The sequence below is a fragment of the Panthera uncia genome (genome assembly GCF_023721935.1).
Source record: "Panthera uncia isolate 11264 chromosome D3 unlocalized genomic scaffold, Puncia_PCG_1.0 HiC_scaffold_8, whole genome shotgun sequence".
NCBI classification, from domain to species: domain Eukaryota; kingdom Metazoa; phylum Chordata; class Mammalia; order Carnivora; family Felidae; genus Panthera; species Panthera uncia.
The window spans coordinates 17,767,279-17,786,055 of record NW_026057586.1 but is presented as its reverse complement, the minus strand read 5'-3'; the positions used below and the strand labels follow the sequence as shown (position 1 = coordinate 17,786,055).

The following is an 18,777-nucleotide window of genomic DNA, read 5'->3' as shown; positions in this document are numbered from 1 at the left end:
TAAAAAAATCGTGCCTCATCTAAGTATGCTAAGATCCACCCTCCCTTGAAACAATCGGTCTGGCCAAATATAAATCCATACCCACCCCCTTTCAGGTCTAATGGCCTTCTCTCAGTAGCTTCTCCCCTAATACTCAATACCCTGCCCCTAACTTGTATTTCTCACCAAAGGACCCCTGCGTTTCTTTAGAAACCTTGCAGACCTAGATTCTTCTGTCACATACCCTACTTGAAATATCCTTTCAAAGATTTTACTAAAGCATTTATTTTTTAAACAAAAATATACATTAAATCTGATTTACAGAATATAGAAATAATTTATCCAAAGCAATTTGCATTTTACAATTGTTAATATTGCACCCAGCAGTGTAAGTCTTTGACACATTTGCGTTGTCGACCTTTCCCACAATTCACAAAACAGGAGAGGAAACGGAGAAGAATACAAGCAAACTTTTCTTTACCAAAGAAAGAAAGAACAATTTACAGTTTATGTACAAAAGTTGTAAACTTCCAGAACTTTACTTCCATAGAATAAAGAGCCATACATTCTTTTATCATTCCTGGAATATGAATGATATACATGTTGTGATTTCCTCATAGGAATTCAAAGGGACAGGTATTGTGAACATTCACAGCCTAATGGTAAAGAACAGAATTATTGAAAACACTTCTGTATCTTCACTAGAATATGGGAACTAGCCTGTGAAAAACTAGCGTGTGAAAAGCCTCGAGAAAAATAACTTTTGCCTCTTTGAGGATAGTTTCCATAATTGCTTAAAATCATTTTCAATTTTAAAGGATACTCTGTTAGAAATGTGGCTGCCAACAGCCTTTTTTTCTCTGAAGACAAGTGAAAAAGTGAGGTCTCTGTTCAAATCCCTTATAAAACACATGTAGGCAGACACAAAGTTTGCTTTTCAAAAGAAAGCGTTACAAAGTCACAATTTATCACGGCTACCCTTAGTTTTTAAGAACTTTAAAAAAAAAAAGTCCATAAATATTTAAATGCATCTTTTCAAAATGGAGGGAAGGAAGTGGCTAAAATATGTAGTAGGTAAGAGTAAACGTAGGTGATGCACACTTTTAACCTGGTAGTAAACCGAAGCAGACTGAAACCTTGTACTTATGAAATGTGAAGTGATTTTCCTTGATTGAACCAACAGGAGAACATGAAACCATGCAGCTCATTATCTTCCAGGTGATGAACATTCAGCATTTTTTTCTGTCGTGGCCATTATAAATAAAAGGTCTTTGTTAAGAAGGTACCCAATGGGGCAAAAAAAAAAAGTAACCTCTGGTTATGTATGTTGAAGATCCCAGGCAGGAATGATCTCATTGTAATTTTATAATGCGGTACCATTTGCACTGAAATATAAGCCAGTTTCTAATTCTGCTGTCCCAGATTGAGACTGGATTACGACATCCCCTCTGAAGCCTAATGAACACAAGCAGTTGAACAAGAGGACTTTTGAAAAGGTATTCTTGGCTTCGCCACTGCAATAGTCCAGCCCAAGTGGTTTGTTACAAAAGTTGTTGTCTTTAACATCCTCGTGACAAATTCAGTTTTTGGTTTTTTAAAAAGTCCTGAGAGTTTTTCATACAAAAATAGACATCTGTGTGCGTGTGTGTGTGTGCGCACCGGCTTCGCCGCCGCATCAGCTCTCCACAGTCCGCCGGTACTCTGCGGTGCCCTCGGCTATGATCGCGTCCAGCGGGGAGCGCTTCTTCCGGATGCTGCGCCCGGAGGAGATGAGGTCGGCGTAGCCGCGCTGGTGCGAGAAGGCGTAGGCGGAGCGCCGCGAGGACACGCCCCGGCGGAACACGTGCTGCCGCCGCTTCCACTGCTCTTCCGCTTTCAACCGCTTGCGGTGCTTCTGGATCTGCGGGGGGAGGGGGCGAGGCCGACAATGAAATGGAAGGGCTGTGGTGGCGGAGGTGGACGGGCACTAACGCCCAGGGGGTGGGGTCCCTCCTGAAGGCTGTCTTGTTTAAGGCGGCATCGCCGTGCTCCTTTTACAGGGGATGGCACGCCGAGCGGTTACGTAACACTTTCAAGGTCTCGGACCTTCTAGAAAACGGGGAGCCGAAATTCCCACTCGCCTCCGCTACTGCTCTTTGCCACTGACAAATTAGACTGGGACAGGTTCGAGAGAAAATTCCGTCGTTCTCTTCCCCTTGTTGCTACTGCATCTTCTGGTCAACAGACATGGGAGAATATCTAGGGGGCACTGAAGGTTGCTTGCCTAGCATCTTCTCTCTCCTTCCTGATGAAGAAGGAGTAGAGTCAAGAACACCTTTCCTGCATACAGTCACAACCCTCTTGGGCTGTGGAGACTGCTCCCAGGAGCAGGGCTGATTGACTTCCCTTGCTCCGCACGAGTCCGGCGATGGCCGTGTGACCTCATCTGGCTAAGGAGATCTGCATGATGTGGCCTGGGCCCTCCCAGGCACAACTCTCGGGCCGCTAAGAGAGAGCTATGGAGCAGTCTCCTGTCTTCATCTGGACAGGGGTGTGTCAGAAGGAGGTGCGTGGAACTGCAGTACCCATCCCCCCAACTTCAAGGTGAAGCTCATAATGAGGATAGCAGAGGGGAGAGATGGAAAGAACCCCAGTGCTTTTGACAGACGTTTAGGTGCTCAGTCACCAGAGCCTGAAGCCTGCTGCTGATTATGTGAATTGAAGTGATACATTGTTTGAACAACTTGTGGCTCACACATTCCACCAGAAGAGGTGGCATTTTCTATACGTAAGTACATACCCCAACCTATTTGCAGGGCAAAATGTTAATATCGTAATTGTTAAATTAGGGGATAGACATGTGGGGGTTCGTTATACTATTCTCCCTTTGATAATGTTTAAAATAAAAAGCATGAAAACAAAAATCCCTGTCCCAAAGGACTTCTTTGCAAGACGGAGTTAAAGAGAAGTAGTATTAAATAAACCTCCATACCAAACTTCCCATGAGTTTAGAATTTTGCAGGAAAGCTGCTGTGGGGACACGCTCTGATTTCTCTGAGGGGCGCTCAGAATGAGGAGAATACTGGTTTTTCTATACCTTATCACTTTCTGATGGCCAAATGGTCATTGACAAGAAGCGTATGGCAACGACGGGCAGTAAGCACACTGCAACGGTCAGAATGATGGTCAACCAAATGTATGGCTGTCTCAAGGCATTTGATGCTGTGCCTGCAAAAACGTGGAGGATGAATCACAGAGGTCCTTTATCTGAAGAACATAGTTAATATTCCGTAACCCTTACATGCATTGTCTATGGTAAAATTTTACAGTCAGATTGGCCTCCCCAGAACATTCCATCACTGCTGAAGGAATGAACATTTTAAAATAGGACCAAGCAGGGGCGCCTGGGTGGCTCAGTCAGTTAAGGGTCCAAATTCGGCTGAGGTCATGATCTCACGGTCCGTGAGTTCGAGCCCCGCGTCGGGCTCTGTGCTGACAGCTCAGAGCCTGGAGCCTGTTTCAGATTCTGTGTCTCCCTCTCTCTGACCCTCCCCCGTTCATGCTCTCTCTCTGTCTGAAAAATAAACGTTAAAAAAAAATTTTTAATAAATTAGGACTAAACAAAACAAAATCAGGAAGGCAAATGTACATCAGCAAATGACTAAGCGAAAAATAAAAAGTATGTTTGTTGACATCGTATTAGGTAAAAACGCAAAATTAGGCAATCTATTATACTTCTCAATTTTTCCAGGAATTTATTTTTCAAAGTTTTATAGTTTGAAACTCCAGATAACAATAACAGTTAGCACTGCCGTTTGTATGACAGGTCTTAACCCTAGGTGTTTTATTTGAGTCATGCCATTTAGTCAGCTCTGAGGGATAAATAAGTTTCCTCTTTGCCTCATAAGAAAATTGTGCAGAAGTAAAAAGATTCGCCCAGGGTAACAAAACTACCAATGGCCACTTCTAAACTAAAACCCATATCCATTGGACTAGAGCCATACTTTTTCCACTATAGTTCGCTGCTCGTTTATGGCAGAGGAAGGAACAATTCTATCATACAACCAGGTAATCATATTACTACCCAATTTAAAGCTATAATTAACATCCCCTAGAGCCAAATTTGTCACAGTGTTTTCTGTTACTTACACTGTAAGTTTATAAAAATGCCTTTTTTGAAAAAATGTGTTGTTATACTGCTAAAAATGTGTTTAAAAACATTCCCTTTGGGAATATTCTAACAGGGCACTAAGTTTTTTAAAACACAAAACAATGCAACCAAAAACAATCGCAAAAAAAAAAAAAATGAGCTTAATCCCAAGAAAAGGGTTACCATAGCAATGGTCTTTTTACAACTGGTCATAAAAAAAAAAAAATACAAACTCATCTTTTACAGGGAAACTAGTTCATGGGGATTTATTTTTTCCATTGTGAACTCAAAGCTACTCTATTTAAGAAATTTGTAAATTCTGATTCATGATATTATAAATTTTAAAATATGTGTGAAATAGCAATTCACATTCATTCTAGCATTTATCATTTGTCCTATTTTATACGGCTATAAAGTATTTAATTTCCAAAAATTTACTTACTGCTCTGCATTCATTTTTCTAATGATGTGACAGTTTTCCACTTTTGAATTCTAGAATTTCCTCATACATGATTCATACTTGATTAGCTAATGTACTATTTTTATTAGGTCTTTGAATTATTTCTACTTTTTAAAAATAATTGGAATCGTGGTGGTGGTATAATCTTTGTACAAATTAGCCTTTCCAAAAATTGGTATGTTTTATCTTAAGGTGTTTTCTCCAATTGGAAATACTAGGTCAAAATGTATGAGAAGTTTTATAGGACGTGACATATTTCCAGATAGTGCTTTGAAAAAATTAAATTATATTAATAGTTTACATGCATACTCAATTTCCCATTACCTACCAATATTAGATTGGGGGGGGGGGGGGGGATAAAAACTAACTGAACAGATGCACAATTGTATCTTAAAACTTTTTAATTTTGCTTTCTTACTGTCACATTACCACACTTCCAGCCCACCACTGTTATTCATTTGCCAGTCAGGACATTAATTTTCACTAGCAATAATTTTACACCTTGTGTTTTACTTAGAAGTTATGTCAGAATCTAAACGAATAACATTTCTTTACACCTTTATGTTTGGAATTTAGAAAATACCAACCTGTAAATTGAAATGCAGATGGAAAGAGAACATGTATCCCAGCACTGTGAAAGTCAAACATGATGCCAAAATAAAGTGCAATGCTTCCAAAAATTGAAAAAGCATTCACAAAGGTCCAGTAAGAAGTATCCAAGCCAATCTGTTGGGAAACCAGAGAAAGACAGAGCACTCATTTTGGGAAGTCACCAAGAAATAAAGGATCTAAGGATTCTGAAAACAGAATTCAGCAACTTAAGCATGATCTGGCTTGAATACTAAACAAACAGAAACTACCCTCGGCTCAGGTGAGAAGTAGGAAATGTGCTTGGTGTAAGGGGTGACGATAGCGTTCATGTTTTGTAAAATGGCAGAGGCTTAGCTGGAGGGAGAGTGACAGCCAGATGGCTATGCGCACTGGTCTATGTACAGAAATCCTGGTAACTCACAGATACAGAGAACACTTGACCAAAGCCATGTACCTGGAAGTTGACTGTTATTATAAGAGCAGAAGCAATCGTCACAGCAAAAGACTGGTAGTCCGAAGGTGCCTCTCCATCCTGCCCCACAGTTTGCAGATAAGCTCCAAGAGGTATGAAGAAGAGGACCATCGATGTTAAAATTCCGTGCACCAAGCTTACGAAGAATCTCTTATAGTTGAAAAGTAAGTCTCTTTGTCCTACTATGTACAGCCCAGGGAAGCGGAGGCTCAGTTTGTCACTCACATCCTTAAAGGGAAAACACCATTAGCCGCGTATCCACCAGGAATCGAAGAACTCCGAGATCCATCCTCACAAAGAGTGTCAACTTACTCAGTTTTAGGAAGGCAAAAACTCGACAAGGTAAGTCCTGATGAGTTGGCAGTGTGCAGAGGCCAACCTCTTTACTTTAGTTCACCATTACTTGATATTTAATTAAGATAAGGATAGGTAGAAATTTATTATTTTGCTGTTCATAGAAAGCAAACTAGTAATTTCAAAAAAAAAAAAAAAATGGAGGGAGGCTATTTTTACCTCCTGGGAAAACAGATTCTGATTAATTCTTTGGGAAAGTATTTTCACATACAAGTTGATGGGTTAATTCCAAATTATTCTTTTTATTCATTAAAGTACTTTAAGTACCAAGAATCACTACCAGATAGAATGTGAACTAGTTTGGGAATTAAACACCTAAGTTTAGAGAAGTATTAAAATAGTTGATGTTTACAGTAAGTTATAGAGACATACTATACTGTCGGGTGTCTTAACGAGAAACTGTTAGTGTCCAAAAGGAAGATAATACACTTTTTTGTCAATGAATTCAACCCAGGCACAGAAATCCTCGTTTCTTACTATAAAACAGGAAGCACAGTTGCTCTTGTTGCCTGGCAACAGGACAGCCATAGGGTTTTCTCAGGAAGAAGGGGAAACCAAAAGAATGCAGTGAAATAATATTTGCTTTTTGCTTCTCGAACAGGTGCTCGGTCTGCCCTGACGTGTCCCTGTGAGCACGAGGGTCCTACCTGGTCAAGCAGCCCCATGAGGAGCACGGGCAGGCTGGAGTAGAGCACGTTGTAGAGCGTGATGAACCAGTCCTCGTACGCCGTCTGTGGGGAGGTTAGAGTCTGCGTCACAAACCAAGACCTGCTGCTGGCCTGGTCAATGCACATGCATTCTTTCTCAACTGGGAGGCCCCCAGCATGCGTGGGGGCTTCTGCCAGAGTAAACCCCACTCCTCTGCATCTGCAGAAGGTGTGAGTTGGGTTCAACGGAATGGGCAGAATCCACACTCCGCAGAACAGACCTTCCTTCTAAAATGAATGGGAGAACATACACCAAAACATTTTTTGGGAAAGGAGTCCGTCCATTCTATGTGAAGAATGCTGGAAAATACGTTGGTGCCGATCCTTTCTGTATCCCTTTGTTAACAAATTCGGAATACATAAACCCACAGACTGGCCCAAGAAGCACATAAGGTATCATTCGAATGTTCTTTACTTTTACTTTGCAAGTCCAGCATTTCTATTTAAACATTTTGTGAAGCAGAATTTGAATTTTAAAAACAGGCGCCTGGGTGGCTCCGTCGGTTAGGCGTCTGACTTCGGCTCGGGTCATGATCTCACAGGCTGTGAGTTCGAGCCCCACGTCAGGCTCTGTGCTGTCAGTGCAGAACCTGCTTTGGATCCTCTGTTCCCCCTTCTCTCTCTGCCCCTCCCGGTTTGCTCTCTCTCAAAAATAAACGTTTAAAAAAAATACGCTTCTGAAAAGGATGCACAGGGTTTGCGCACACACATCCTCAGGGTGGCAGAGAGGAAACAGGCCTGCTGGTCACCACCAGTGGTGGTGGTCCTGCATGGGAGCAGGAAGAAGGCCCTCATGTGTTCAAGGTTGCTTCTGACCCACGGTTCCCAAGGCTCCTCTGATACCATTTGTCTGAGGCACACCATCAGAAGTTTGGACAACCACCGGCGCTGACAGGTTCAATTTTACTAGTGATGCTTTTCTGCCGTATCACCGTTTTAACATATATGACCCCCACTCCCATTTCAGCCATAACTTAAAAAAAAAAAAAGATTGAGAACAGATCTGTGATCATCCAAAATTTAGATAATCCCTTTAGCCTTGATCACAATAGCATTGTTGATTTGTTATCAAAGTTGAATAATTTATCATTCTTTATTTATTTTGAGAGAGCAAGCGAGCACGGGAGGGACAGAGAGGGGGAGAGAGAGAATCCCAAGTGGGCTCTGTGCTGTCAGCACAAAGCCTGACACCAAACTTGAACTCATAAACTGTGAGATCATGACCTGAACCTAAGCTAAGAGTCAGACACTTAACCAACTGAGCCACCCAGGTGCCCCTTATTGTTGTTCTTAATGGCAAGGTAACTTATAAAAAATCTCAGGTGAAGGCAAAACACATAAGCAAAAGCCAGGAACAAATCCCAACTTTTCAAAGGCAAACTAAAGTATTTTTAAAGCATCAGAAACATTTTAGAAACATCATCGGGGTGCCTGGGTGGCTCAGTCGATAAAGTGTCTGACTTCGGCTCAGGTCATGATCTCACAGTCCGTGAGTCTGAGCCCTGCATCAGGCTCTATGCTGACAGCTCAGAGCCTGGAGCCTGTCTTTGGATTCTGCGTCTCCCTCTCTCTCTGTCCTTCCCCTGCTCACACTGTCTCTCTTTCTCTCTCTCTCTCTCTCAAAAATAAACATAAAAAAAATTTTTTTTAAAGAAACATCATCTGTAAACTCAATCTGTGCCTCAACTATTAGGAGAGCATCAAAACTGCAAATATGGAGGGGAAAGGTTTTTTTCAGAAGTAGAGTTTTATTTATGTAAGAGTTCTATTCGTCAGATAATAATAATTCTTATATTACCTGTGCAGAGTACCCATTGAAGAAGGAGTACCAGAAATGAACCAACGTAAATGCGAAGTTTTTGTAAAAGAAATATCGAAGGAACTTGCACATCCTTATGTAAGACCACCGGCCGTGTACCAACAGCAATCTCTGCAAGTATCTGAACTGGGCAAAGGAGTAGTCACTTGACATGACAGCTTGCATGCCTTCTTGTCCACTTATTCCAACACCAATGTGGGCAGCTGTGGGGCGGAGGGAGAAGATAAGTGAATCATAAGCTAATTTTAAAGCAAAACATGGAGATGATAAAAATGTTTCCACAGCAAAACAAAGAAACAGACATTCTTGGAGCAATGAAAACTCTTGCTCATCAGCCCCGCCCCAGCTTCTGAACTCAACTTTATGTCAGAGATACAAGTGGCTAAAAAAAGCACATGGCAAGGGCTCTGAGGACTATTTGTGGAAGGATCTCAGGTGGGCGGTAAATTCCATTTGGGTTTTCTGCCCAGCTCATAAGCCATCCTTCCCACCCACGGAGGGAACCCAAGGAATCCATGCATACTGTGTGTCCCTGCCTCCCTGGCCACAGCTGAGTCAGCTCTGGGCTGGTAGGTCATCGGTAGCATATACACATTGGCTCTCCCAACCTTCATGTCACCCTTGTTTATTGGAAAGGTGGGAAAGCAAATAAAAACCTAACACCGCTCTGACTTCCTCGCAGCAAGGTTCTATTTGTGAATTGGGTTCCATCATTGCGAGCCACCTGGAGCTCAGCGGCCCTTCCCTTTGTGGCATTTCTGTAGTAGAGTTCATATCCTCTCTCCAGCTGCCCGGAGGTTGACAGACAAAAGTTTTTCAGCTGAAAAGCCCTTCACAGAAGCCTCAAAGTTAGAAGCTCCTCTGGTGCGTGACTAAGACATTCGAGGCTCAGCCTGGCACCTGCTGCTTCAGTCTTTCCAGCGCTTTTGTGAGCACTTGGTCCCTTACATTAATCACTTCCTGCTTAAAGTACCCAGTGGGGTCTGTTTCTTATACTATCCTTGGCACAGAACCCAAGCTGGACCAATCCGTGTCTCTTTCACATTTCGGAACTAAGATTTGGGTTTGTGTTTGTAATTTTAACTTCTAAATTCTTGAGTTGTGGGACAGATCTATTTATTTCCAAGGGGTTCTGAGAGGCAGAAGTAAAGTGGTCTAGAAGGAGGATTGAACAAAAGCTGGGTTCCTGGTTCCAGCATCTTCCTGAGGTCTGGCTTTTTGGGAGGCATGAAACATCTTTAGATCTTTTAAAATAAATTTTTGTCTTAAGCTTGCGTTAGCTGTTCTTTAATATTTACAATCAAAAGTGTTTTAACTAAGATACTAGTTTATATAGTATCTGATAACTATAAACTTCCAGCATTTAGTCATGGCCCACCATGACCTTAAGAGACACAATTTTTTTTTTTTTTTTTTTTGCTGCAGAAGGTTTCCAGAATGGATAAAAATGAAAGTGACAATTCTGTCCATCCTTCCAATAGTCACTTAGTCACAGTTTCAACTTAGCGAATTATGAATTTTATATAGGTCTTAAGAGGCATGGAACTAAAGACATACTGAGATCTGCTAGAGAATGTGTGTTGGAGAACACAACCTGTTATTACTCAGACCCAGAGAAGTGACTGCCAACTCAGCAGGGTTTCCAACTGAAAGCGGCTCCAAAAATCCTGCCTTAGTGGCAGAGTACAGGGTCTGGCAAATTCAAAGTGACACAGTGACTTGGCCAAACCTATGTTTTCAGTAACACTTTGCAATTCTAAAAAATAGAATGAATTGCATGTCTCATTCAATATTTATGACTTCTTTTTAAACACATAAATAATTCTTATGACTAGTCGTGGTTGCCAAACTGTGCTTTCCTGCCGAACTATGGGCTGCTTTTCCGATCAAGCAACAAAGGGAGATGTTGAAGTTCTCTCGGAGCCAAGGAGAAGGAGCCCCTGATGTCCAGCCCAGCCTTTTCGCTGAGCACACCAAGGACAGTGTGTGAAAGAACACAGCCACGGTTCACAGGGGATTCAAGGCAACCGAGGAGATGTACTTTATAGGGCTGCATGTTTTTTTCCCTATAATCTAAATATAGACACCTAGATTTTCCTGAAGTTTCAAAAATGTGGTTTCGGATGCCTCACTGGTAGGCTCCTTCATAGTTCCTTAACAGACTCATCATTTCCTCAAGCCTTGGTGGCTCTGTCTCCCCTCTCGTGCTTCTTGCTTATTCTTAGGGTCTTAGACCAAGAAAAAACACCACCCACCAGCCAGCAGACATCTTCAGGCCCAAGAGAGGGAGACAGGGGAGCCCATGAGTCCTTGCATCCTTGCTAGAGGCAAAAACATGGGGGGGGGGGGGTTGCAGTTCCCTCCACTTCTAAATGTGGAACATGCTAACAAATGGCCAAGTTTTTCTGACACTTAAATTTTACTGTATTTCTTTATAGACAAATATAATTTCTGTATATTGTATTTTATACAGGTGAAAGCAATGCCAGTTTTTCTAAAATACAAAAGGCACTATCAATACTTGGGTAAAGCTATGGACTTCCAGGGACACCTGAGTTTCTTTGATTTGCACCCCAGATGGATGTTCCCTGTTATATATAAAAGCACCGACCATATAACAGAGCTTAATAAAATTCTTAGAACAACTTAAGAAAATAAGTCTCTATAAGGTTACTTATGTTGACTTTGTGATCCCTTTTGCTATCAATTGGTAAACTCCTTGGAACAAAAAAAATTTCAAGTCTAAGTCACATAGTCAGATGGTAAATTTGCAAGGTAACCCTCTCTCCAACATCTAGAAGTCTCCATTGTAACTGAGTAAAACTAATGTTTGAGTTACTTGCCCTTTTGGCACAGCTATTTATGCTAAGGGTACACAATGGAAAATAACCTAGAACTGGCTATAGAGGAAAGAGACTGATGTAATTTGGGGCAAGAAATGCCAGTCGTACAGTAGGATTGGCACATGCAAAACACCCTGGAGAAGAAATTAAACCAGCAGTGGCCACAGACAGACACGTGATAAAGAAGCAAGAAGACATACATCATATAGCTGACTCCTGCCGAGGAAGATAAAGTTGGAATATTCTTAGTATAGATCGAGGAGGAGGAAGAGACTCTAAGAAAAGAAAGAGACACATGAATTACAAAACAGGCTTGAATTAAAAGTCTAGTTGTACATAATGCATTTTAGCTCTCTAGTAGAACATACGTGGTTATGTCATAGTTCCTCTGAACTAATAATATCACAAAACTGGAAGTGACCTCAGAAATCATAGTTTTCAGGTGAGAAAATTGAGGCCGGAGCATAAGCCCAAGGCGCCACGGCATGTCGGTGGAATGAAAACCAGCATTCACAGCTCACTAGTTGGGGCGTTTTCATTAGAAGATGCTCCCTGACAGTAACACAGGGAGGAAAAACCACCCAGGACTCAGGCGTGTTGATGAAGCTTCGGTTCTGCGTGCTGTAACACTGGCACAATGTATTTCTGCATGACAGGGCTCAGTTCTTCAATTTGTGAAGACGTAAAGCCCTCCCACCAGCGAAACGACCCTTGGCAGTCTCCTAGGAAGGTCAGGAGGATGGCAAGGCCATGTTAGAGTTGTGTTTCAATGCCACGTGTGCTCCCTTGGGCTCATACAAGGTCACCCAATTTCCCAAAGGCAAGAAGAAAGCCCCAGAAAAAAAGATGCTGAGATAATAAAGCAAAATACTCTCAAATACTAAAGAGAATTCAACAATTTACTCCGCGCTCAGCAGAAATTTTCACCAAGGTTACTAAATAGGATTCTAATAAGCCTTAAGGAAATAGAGGAGGAGAAGCAGTAAGCAAGGGAAAACAAAACAAAACCACATGTGTGTAAAAGAGGGAAACAGAGGAGGCCAAATTCACTCATGTGGAGCTCGTCTTCTCTTTGGCATCCTCTGAGCGGCACTATCCTACCTGCTCTCTCCTACTGGGGTAGACTGAGCTTCCTCAGGGCAGGGTCACAGGTGTCATCATCATGGTTACATGCCTTTATCAGCTGCTTTCTCAGAGCCTGAGCTATGGGATTTGGAACTACTACCCTCAGAAACATTCCTGCCATTCCTTCTCTAAAGCAGTTCAGGTGGCATCGGCCCTGGGTGAGACTCACTTTTGATCATGTTTACATCATTGGCCCCATCTCCAATCGCCAGCGTGATGGCTTTCTTGTACCTCTTCACCAGGTCCACCACCATTGCCTTCTGCTTGGGGGTGACCCGGCAGCAGATGACTGCATTGCACTCACAGGCCAGGTCTACAAAGTTCTTCTGCCTCTGCTCTTTCCTGGCTTCCAGACGCCTTTTACTCTGCGTCCGCATCCGTCTTTCTTCTTCCGTCCTCGGGAACTTCAGCTTCAGAATCTTACTTCTCTTGGTCTTTTTCTCCAGAAGAATTTCATTCTGTGAGATTAGAGAGGGAGAGGATTACAACCGTCTTAGTTTTTATCTCGAGGGTACCATTTCCAAGACTTTAATCGTGTGGAGGATGGTTCTTGGGTTATCTCATGGATGATAACTGTTCTGATTATAAAACCTACTTACCGTGGAAATTTACAAAACACAAATGTACAAAGAAAAAAAAATTACAATTATTCATTGATTGATAAACCAGGGCTATCCACCATTACCAGTCTGATGGATTTCCTTTCATGTATCATATAGGAAGTCTCACACTTGGGAAATTGCCGCTCATTCATAGGCCAAGAGATTCTTAGGCTGTCAGTTTGTATGAGAAACCATCTCAAATCAGTCCACAATGAACTGCTGTAGTTTAAGGCAAAGGCACACACAGATACAGTAAAGATACGCACCAACCAAGAACCAGTGATTATTAAAGCACGACTTTCACCAGGTGGAAAAAAAGGTTCGTGCACGGGGGGTACAAACTTTGCATAGACTCCACCTCTGTTCCTCTGGTTTTCCATCCTTGTGTGAAGAAGAGCACTGGGGGGAAAAGAAATTTAAGTGTTTAAGAGCACAACTATAAATGGGCCCTTGACTGTGAAGTACCTTTGACATATAATCTCTATTTTTATTTGTGTTTTTTAAAAAAAAACCCACATACTCTGGTTTCTCTTCAAATCGTATAAATCTTTCCCCTTAAAAAAAAAACCCACATAAAATTTATCATCTCACCTATTTCTACAGTTCAGTAGTATTAAGTATATTCACACTGCTTTGTAACCAATCTCCAGAACTTTTTCATCTTTCCAAACTGAAACTCTATACCAGTTAAGTGACCCCCTTCCCCTAGTCCCTGGTAACTACTGCTTTATTTTCTGTTTCTACAGATTTGAACACTATAAGAGAACTCCTACAAGTGGAATCACACAGTACTTGTTTTTTTTTTTTTGCGATTGGCTTATCTCCCTGTCCTCGAGATTCATTTGCTATTATAGCACATGTCAGAATTTCCTTCCTCTTTAATAATATTCCGGCATATGGATATACTACATTTTGTTTGTCCATGCATCCATCATTGGACGTTTGGGTTGCTTCTGCTTCTTGGCTATTGTGAATAGTGCTGCTATGGACGTGGGTGTGCAAATATCTCTTTTGAGTTCTGGCTTTCAATGCTTTGGGATATATACCCACAAGTGGGATTGCTGGATCATATGGTAATTCTCTTTTTAACTATTTTGAGGAGCCACCGTACTGGTTTCCATAGCAGCTACACCATTTTCTTTCCCACCAACAGTGCACAAGGACTCCAGTTTTCACATGCTTGCCCATACTTGTTATTTTCTGGTTTTGTTTGTTTGATAGAAGCCATCCTGAAAGGGTGTGAGGTGATAACTTATTCTGGTTTTAACTTGCAGTTCCTTAATGTCTGAGCATCATTTCATATGCTTGAGCATATGAGTGAGCATCATTTGATATGCTTGTTGGCCGTTGGTATATCCTCTTTGGAGAAAAGTCTATTCAAATCCTTAGCCCATTTTTAAATCAGGTGACATAATCTTATTTAAGTCCTAATTCCTCCCCCACGGGGCACCCTATTCTTGGTGTTCCGTTATTTGCCAAAGACAGCTAAAGGAAGATACAATTGAAAATATGCTCAGGACCAACAGAAGGAAGGCAATCTTGATCTGAATTATTATACCTGGGTATATAGTGTATTATAATTTATAATACAGTGTATTATAAACAGTGGCTGCTATTTGGCAAAAAGAAGCTTACTTCCACATAAAGTTATGTTTGCTTTTGAGAAATTCTCAGTGCTTTGTATCAAAAAGTAATTGAGAAGACCACATGTAACACATTCATGTGATAGAAAAATTAGTCACGGAATTTTAGAGTGGAAGGCTCCATGAACATCTTATCCAAACTCTTCATGTTACACATAAGGAAGTGCAAGCCCATGAGAGAGGATGCGATTCACCTGGAGTAAGTTGATAGGCAAAGGGAGTGAAGACTCAGGTCTCCTTACTCTCAGCCCCAGCTTTCCTTGTTACACACAGCCACCATTCTCCACCTTCAAGAGCAAGTTTCTCAACCTTAGCACTATTGATGTCTTGGGCCAGGTAATACTTTGTTGTATGTGGCTGACTATTGCCCTGTAGGATATTCAGCAGCGTCCCTGGTCTCTACCTATTAGAAGCCAGTAGTACCTCTCCTTCCTTCCATATTAAAACAACCAAAGATTCATGATGTCTGGAAACATTGAGAAATGGCTGCACCAGAATGTTAATATCTCGGCATAATTAAAGCAGGGGCACTGAGTGCAAAGTAGAAATAGCAAGATCATTAACTCCCGACAAGATAATCACATAATAGAACAGATTAGGGTCGTTGTTTTCACAGAGCAAGGAAATTTATACCGTCAAGTGGAAAAAGTTGTAATGTGGAATTGAATAGAGGGGCTAAGTATGGAAAAGGAGCCTCCTGTTGAGTCTTTCAGGCTAAGCTCAGTGTCAACTGTCAGACTGCCACATTTCCCTGCAAGGCAAAACCACCCCCAGTTGAGAACCACTACACTAGAGGATTAGGTATTTTTTATTCTTTTTTCCACATTAACTTCTCATTTTCAAGTTGAAAATAAGGAGTGATGAAAACAAATCACTGAAAGAAAAAAAGCATGAAGTTACCCATTCAAACCATTCTATAGGAATCATCCTTTTAGGAACCACCTAGAGAGATAGATGGTTCAGCCCTCTAGAAAGGTTAACTTAGCTAAGAGCATGATCGTAAAATTTGCTACTTGCATAAATGTTATCTTCTAATTTAGCTCAGGGCCCAATTTTCAACACTTTAGAAAGAGAGACCAGAAATCTATTAGGGCCCCCATCTACAAGAAATAAAACCTGGCAATTAACCAAAGTATTTGAAACCAAGAAACTACTTAAGTAAACATTTTACTATTTATTTGTTGCTATTTTTTAAAAGCTAAAAGCACCAAGAGGCATGGTTTATGCATTCAAACAGAACTGATGGATGTAGATTTTAGAGCCGCTGATTTTGTGTGTCTAATTTAGCCCGAGTGCCCAATATACTGGAACAACTCTCGAAAGCTCTGTCACCATCATTGGAAAGAAGACTAACGACCTCCATCGACTCCCTCCAGCCTCTTACCAAATGAGGCAAGTTCACAGCTTTTGGCCTCATGACAGCCCGGGGGAGGGGTCGTAAGGCAAGGACTTGAGGAATAAATAAAACTGTCAAGATAGCACCACCAGGTAACTTCTGCCGCACGTTTCTGGCTTTACCACCAGGCGGGGCTTCTCCTTACACGTTTCCAGGTCTCCTATGACTCTGGGCTCTCGAGTGTTTCAGGACAGGCTACGCTTCGAAATATCCTGCCCCCTCCAGATGAGACTAGAGGTGTGTCCCATCCACCCGTTTCCTTCCAAGCAAAATTGTGCGGTTTCTTTCCTTCTGTTTGTTTCTTACAAAATTACAATTCCTTGAAAAGGCAGCACTCCAGCATCAGTTGGCTGGTGATGTCTCAGGCTCACTTTTTTTTTTTTTTTTCTTATCAGCAGGCAAGCACTGAGGACTTGTAAGAAATGGAGAGAAATGGCCCCTGAAAGGGTGAATAAGGGCCTCAAGTTCCCCTAACACTAAAACTTGCTCAAAAGGAGATCCAGCCATGATAACCTGGAACTATCTTATTTAAATGTGAGGAAAACTGTCTGAATTGACATTCTAGCTCCCATTTCTCCATATTTGCTACCACATCTAGTTTTGTCTTTACTTACTTGATATCTTCCCCATAGCAGATAGTCATGTCTTCCGTCAGGAGTTCACAAGCAAATCCTATATTTTCAGCAGTTTCTACAACAGAAAGAAAAAACAAACAAACAAACTAGGTGTTGGGGTGCGGCTTAGGTCATGATCTCTTGGTTCGTGGGTTCGAGCCCCACATCAGGCTCTGTGCTGACAGCGCAGAGCCTGCTTGGGATTCTCATTCTCTCTCTCTCTCTCTCTCTCTCTCTCTCTCTCCTTCTCCCACTAACATGTGCTCTCTCTTAAAATAAATAAAGTTAAAAAAAAAAACAAAACTGTTGTGCCTATTGATGAATAGTTGACTATCTAGTAATAAGCATTTTTTTTTCAAGTAACAGCCAGATTCAATCAAATATGTTTTTTTTTTCAGTAGCAATGTATATACACAAAAGGGGGGAAAAGCCTTTTTTCTGTGATAAAATAAGTAGAACTCAAAGTCTGGTTTGAGAAGTTTTCAATTATAAAATGTACTCTATTATCAAATATATAAATATACAATCTGATTAACAAATCAAAGTTCATTGAATTACTAAGCACATTCAGTTCATGTGGCTTAATCATTCTGTTATGGAAAAAAAAGATAATTATTTCCATAAACCCTCACATGGGGCCCCTACTGGAGAATTTTCCCCTTTTCCCATCACCACCCACTGTTATTTGTTTAAGGTCAGGACTTCCCTTAGCTTATCAGAGTGTGTAACTCACAAATGATGTCAGAGTAAGAGAAATTATCTGGTTTCCATGAGAGGCTTGTAGAAGGGTATCAATGCCAAATAATGCCTTGTTGAGCTCTAAATTTAAAAATTCAAATCATCCCTTGGGTGTAAAATTTTAATTATAGTTTTCAGGCAATAAAATGGGTGAAAAAAGCAAAAGTTATTACTCAGCAGTTTGTATTATGTTCTGCTCTGTGCCCAACAAATGACAAAGGGACCAAAGGGACGGTCCTTTCACGAGAGGAGTTCACGTCTGGCTGGAAAGATCAGACTGACCACACAGTTAAAATGGCCTCACCAGGAGCTCAAGTATAAGAAATAAAACTCTGCTACTGACGGAGTTTCTGGAAGGATGCTGTCAGCATGAGCTGGAATAATGGAGAAGGGTTTCTTAAAGAAAGCATCTCTGTCTCAAAGGAATGGACCATATTTGTGCAGGATGGAAAGTCTGAGAAAATCATCTTCGGCAAGGGACACAGGAACTACGAACACTTAATGAATTAACAGATACGCCTCCCCGCAAACTGAATTACCCTTTTTGTCTCCAGTGAGCACCCAGATCTTGATGTCAGCTTTTGCAAGTTTTGAAATGGTTTCTGGGACTCCATCCTGTAACTTGTCTTCAATTGCTGTGGCTCCCAGTAGCTGGAATGTACATTTCAAAAAAAAGGAATTAGCAAAATAAGCTCAAAATGTTCTGTAATTGCAGTTTGCCAGCCTACAATAAGCAGAATTGCTAATTATATACCCCGATTGGCGCTCTGCTGGGGCTGGTGGCCAGTAATAACACCAGGGGTGGCTGCGGTTCATGCCGAAAAATAAAACATTCAAGCCCTTTTCGCTTAAAGTAGTTTACCAAGGTAAAGATGTAAGTACAAAATCAAGGATGTTAAAAATATACTTTCGTTACATACAGGCTATTTTACGTGGACACAAGCCACTTCCTCTCCCTGAAGGTCAATACTAGCTATTTCCTTCTAATCTAAATTCTACAGGCGATAGGTATTAAACTTTGGGAAATTTCATTTACAAATGGTATCATTTTCTTGTTTCGCGGTTTTACAAGATACAAATCAGTTCAGTAATTCTCAAAGTGTAATAAAACATATGATTTTTCATCGTGTAAAAATCATAATGAATTATAATAAGCGAGATAAAAAATACCAGAATCAGATTAGAAGCTCAACGTTTTCTTTCCTTTGTTTTCTCATAGTGGCAACTTCTGTCTCGCTCACTGGACAGAAGAAATTCAAGTGACCTAGTTCCTTTGTACCAATTTGAAATGAAGTTAGAATTATC

General features: G+C 41.2%; 1 protein-coding gene across 1 annotated transcript in view; it reads right to left on the bottom strand.

Annotated features, from left to right (window-relative positions):
• Positions 1 to 247: 247 nt before the first annotated feature.
• ATP8B1 (ATPase phospholipid transporting 8B1) overlaps positions 248 to 18,777 on the bottom strand; it is a 127,172-nt gene continuing 108,642 nt past the window's right edge. The window contains exons 19-28 of the mRNA XM_049619872.1: positions 18,012 to 18,123; positions 16,735 to 16,810; positions 13,348 to 13,480; positions 12,649 to 12,937; positions 8,491 to 8,714; positions 6,633 to 6,716; positions 5,614 to 5,859; positions 5,156 to 5,294; positions 3,056 to 3,186; positions 248 to 1,879 (exon numbers count right to left, since the gene is read on the bottom strand). Of these exons, the coding sequence (XP_049475829.1) occupies positions 1,655 to 1,879; positions 3,056 to 3,186; positions 5,156 to 5,294; positions 5,614 to 5,859; positions 6,633 to 6,716; positions 8,491 to 8,714; positions 12,649 to 12,937; positions 13,348 to 13,480; positions 16,735 to 16,810; positions 18,012 to 18,123 (1,659 nt within the window). The 3' untranslated portion in view covers positions 248 to 1,654. The remainder of the gene's footprint in view (positions 1,880 to 3,055; positions 3,187 to 5,155; positions 5,295 to 5,613; positions 5,860 to 6,632; positions 6,717 to 8,490; positions 8,715 to 12,648; positions 12,938 to 13,347; positions 13,481 to 16,734; positions 16,811 to 18,011; positions 18,124 to 18,777) is intronic.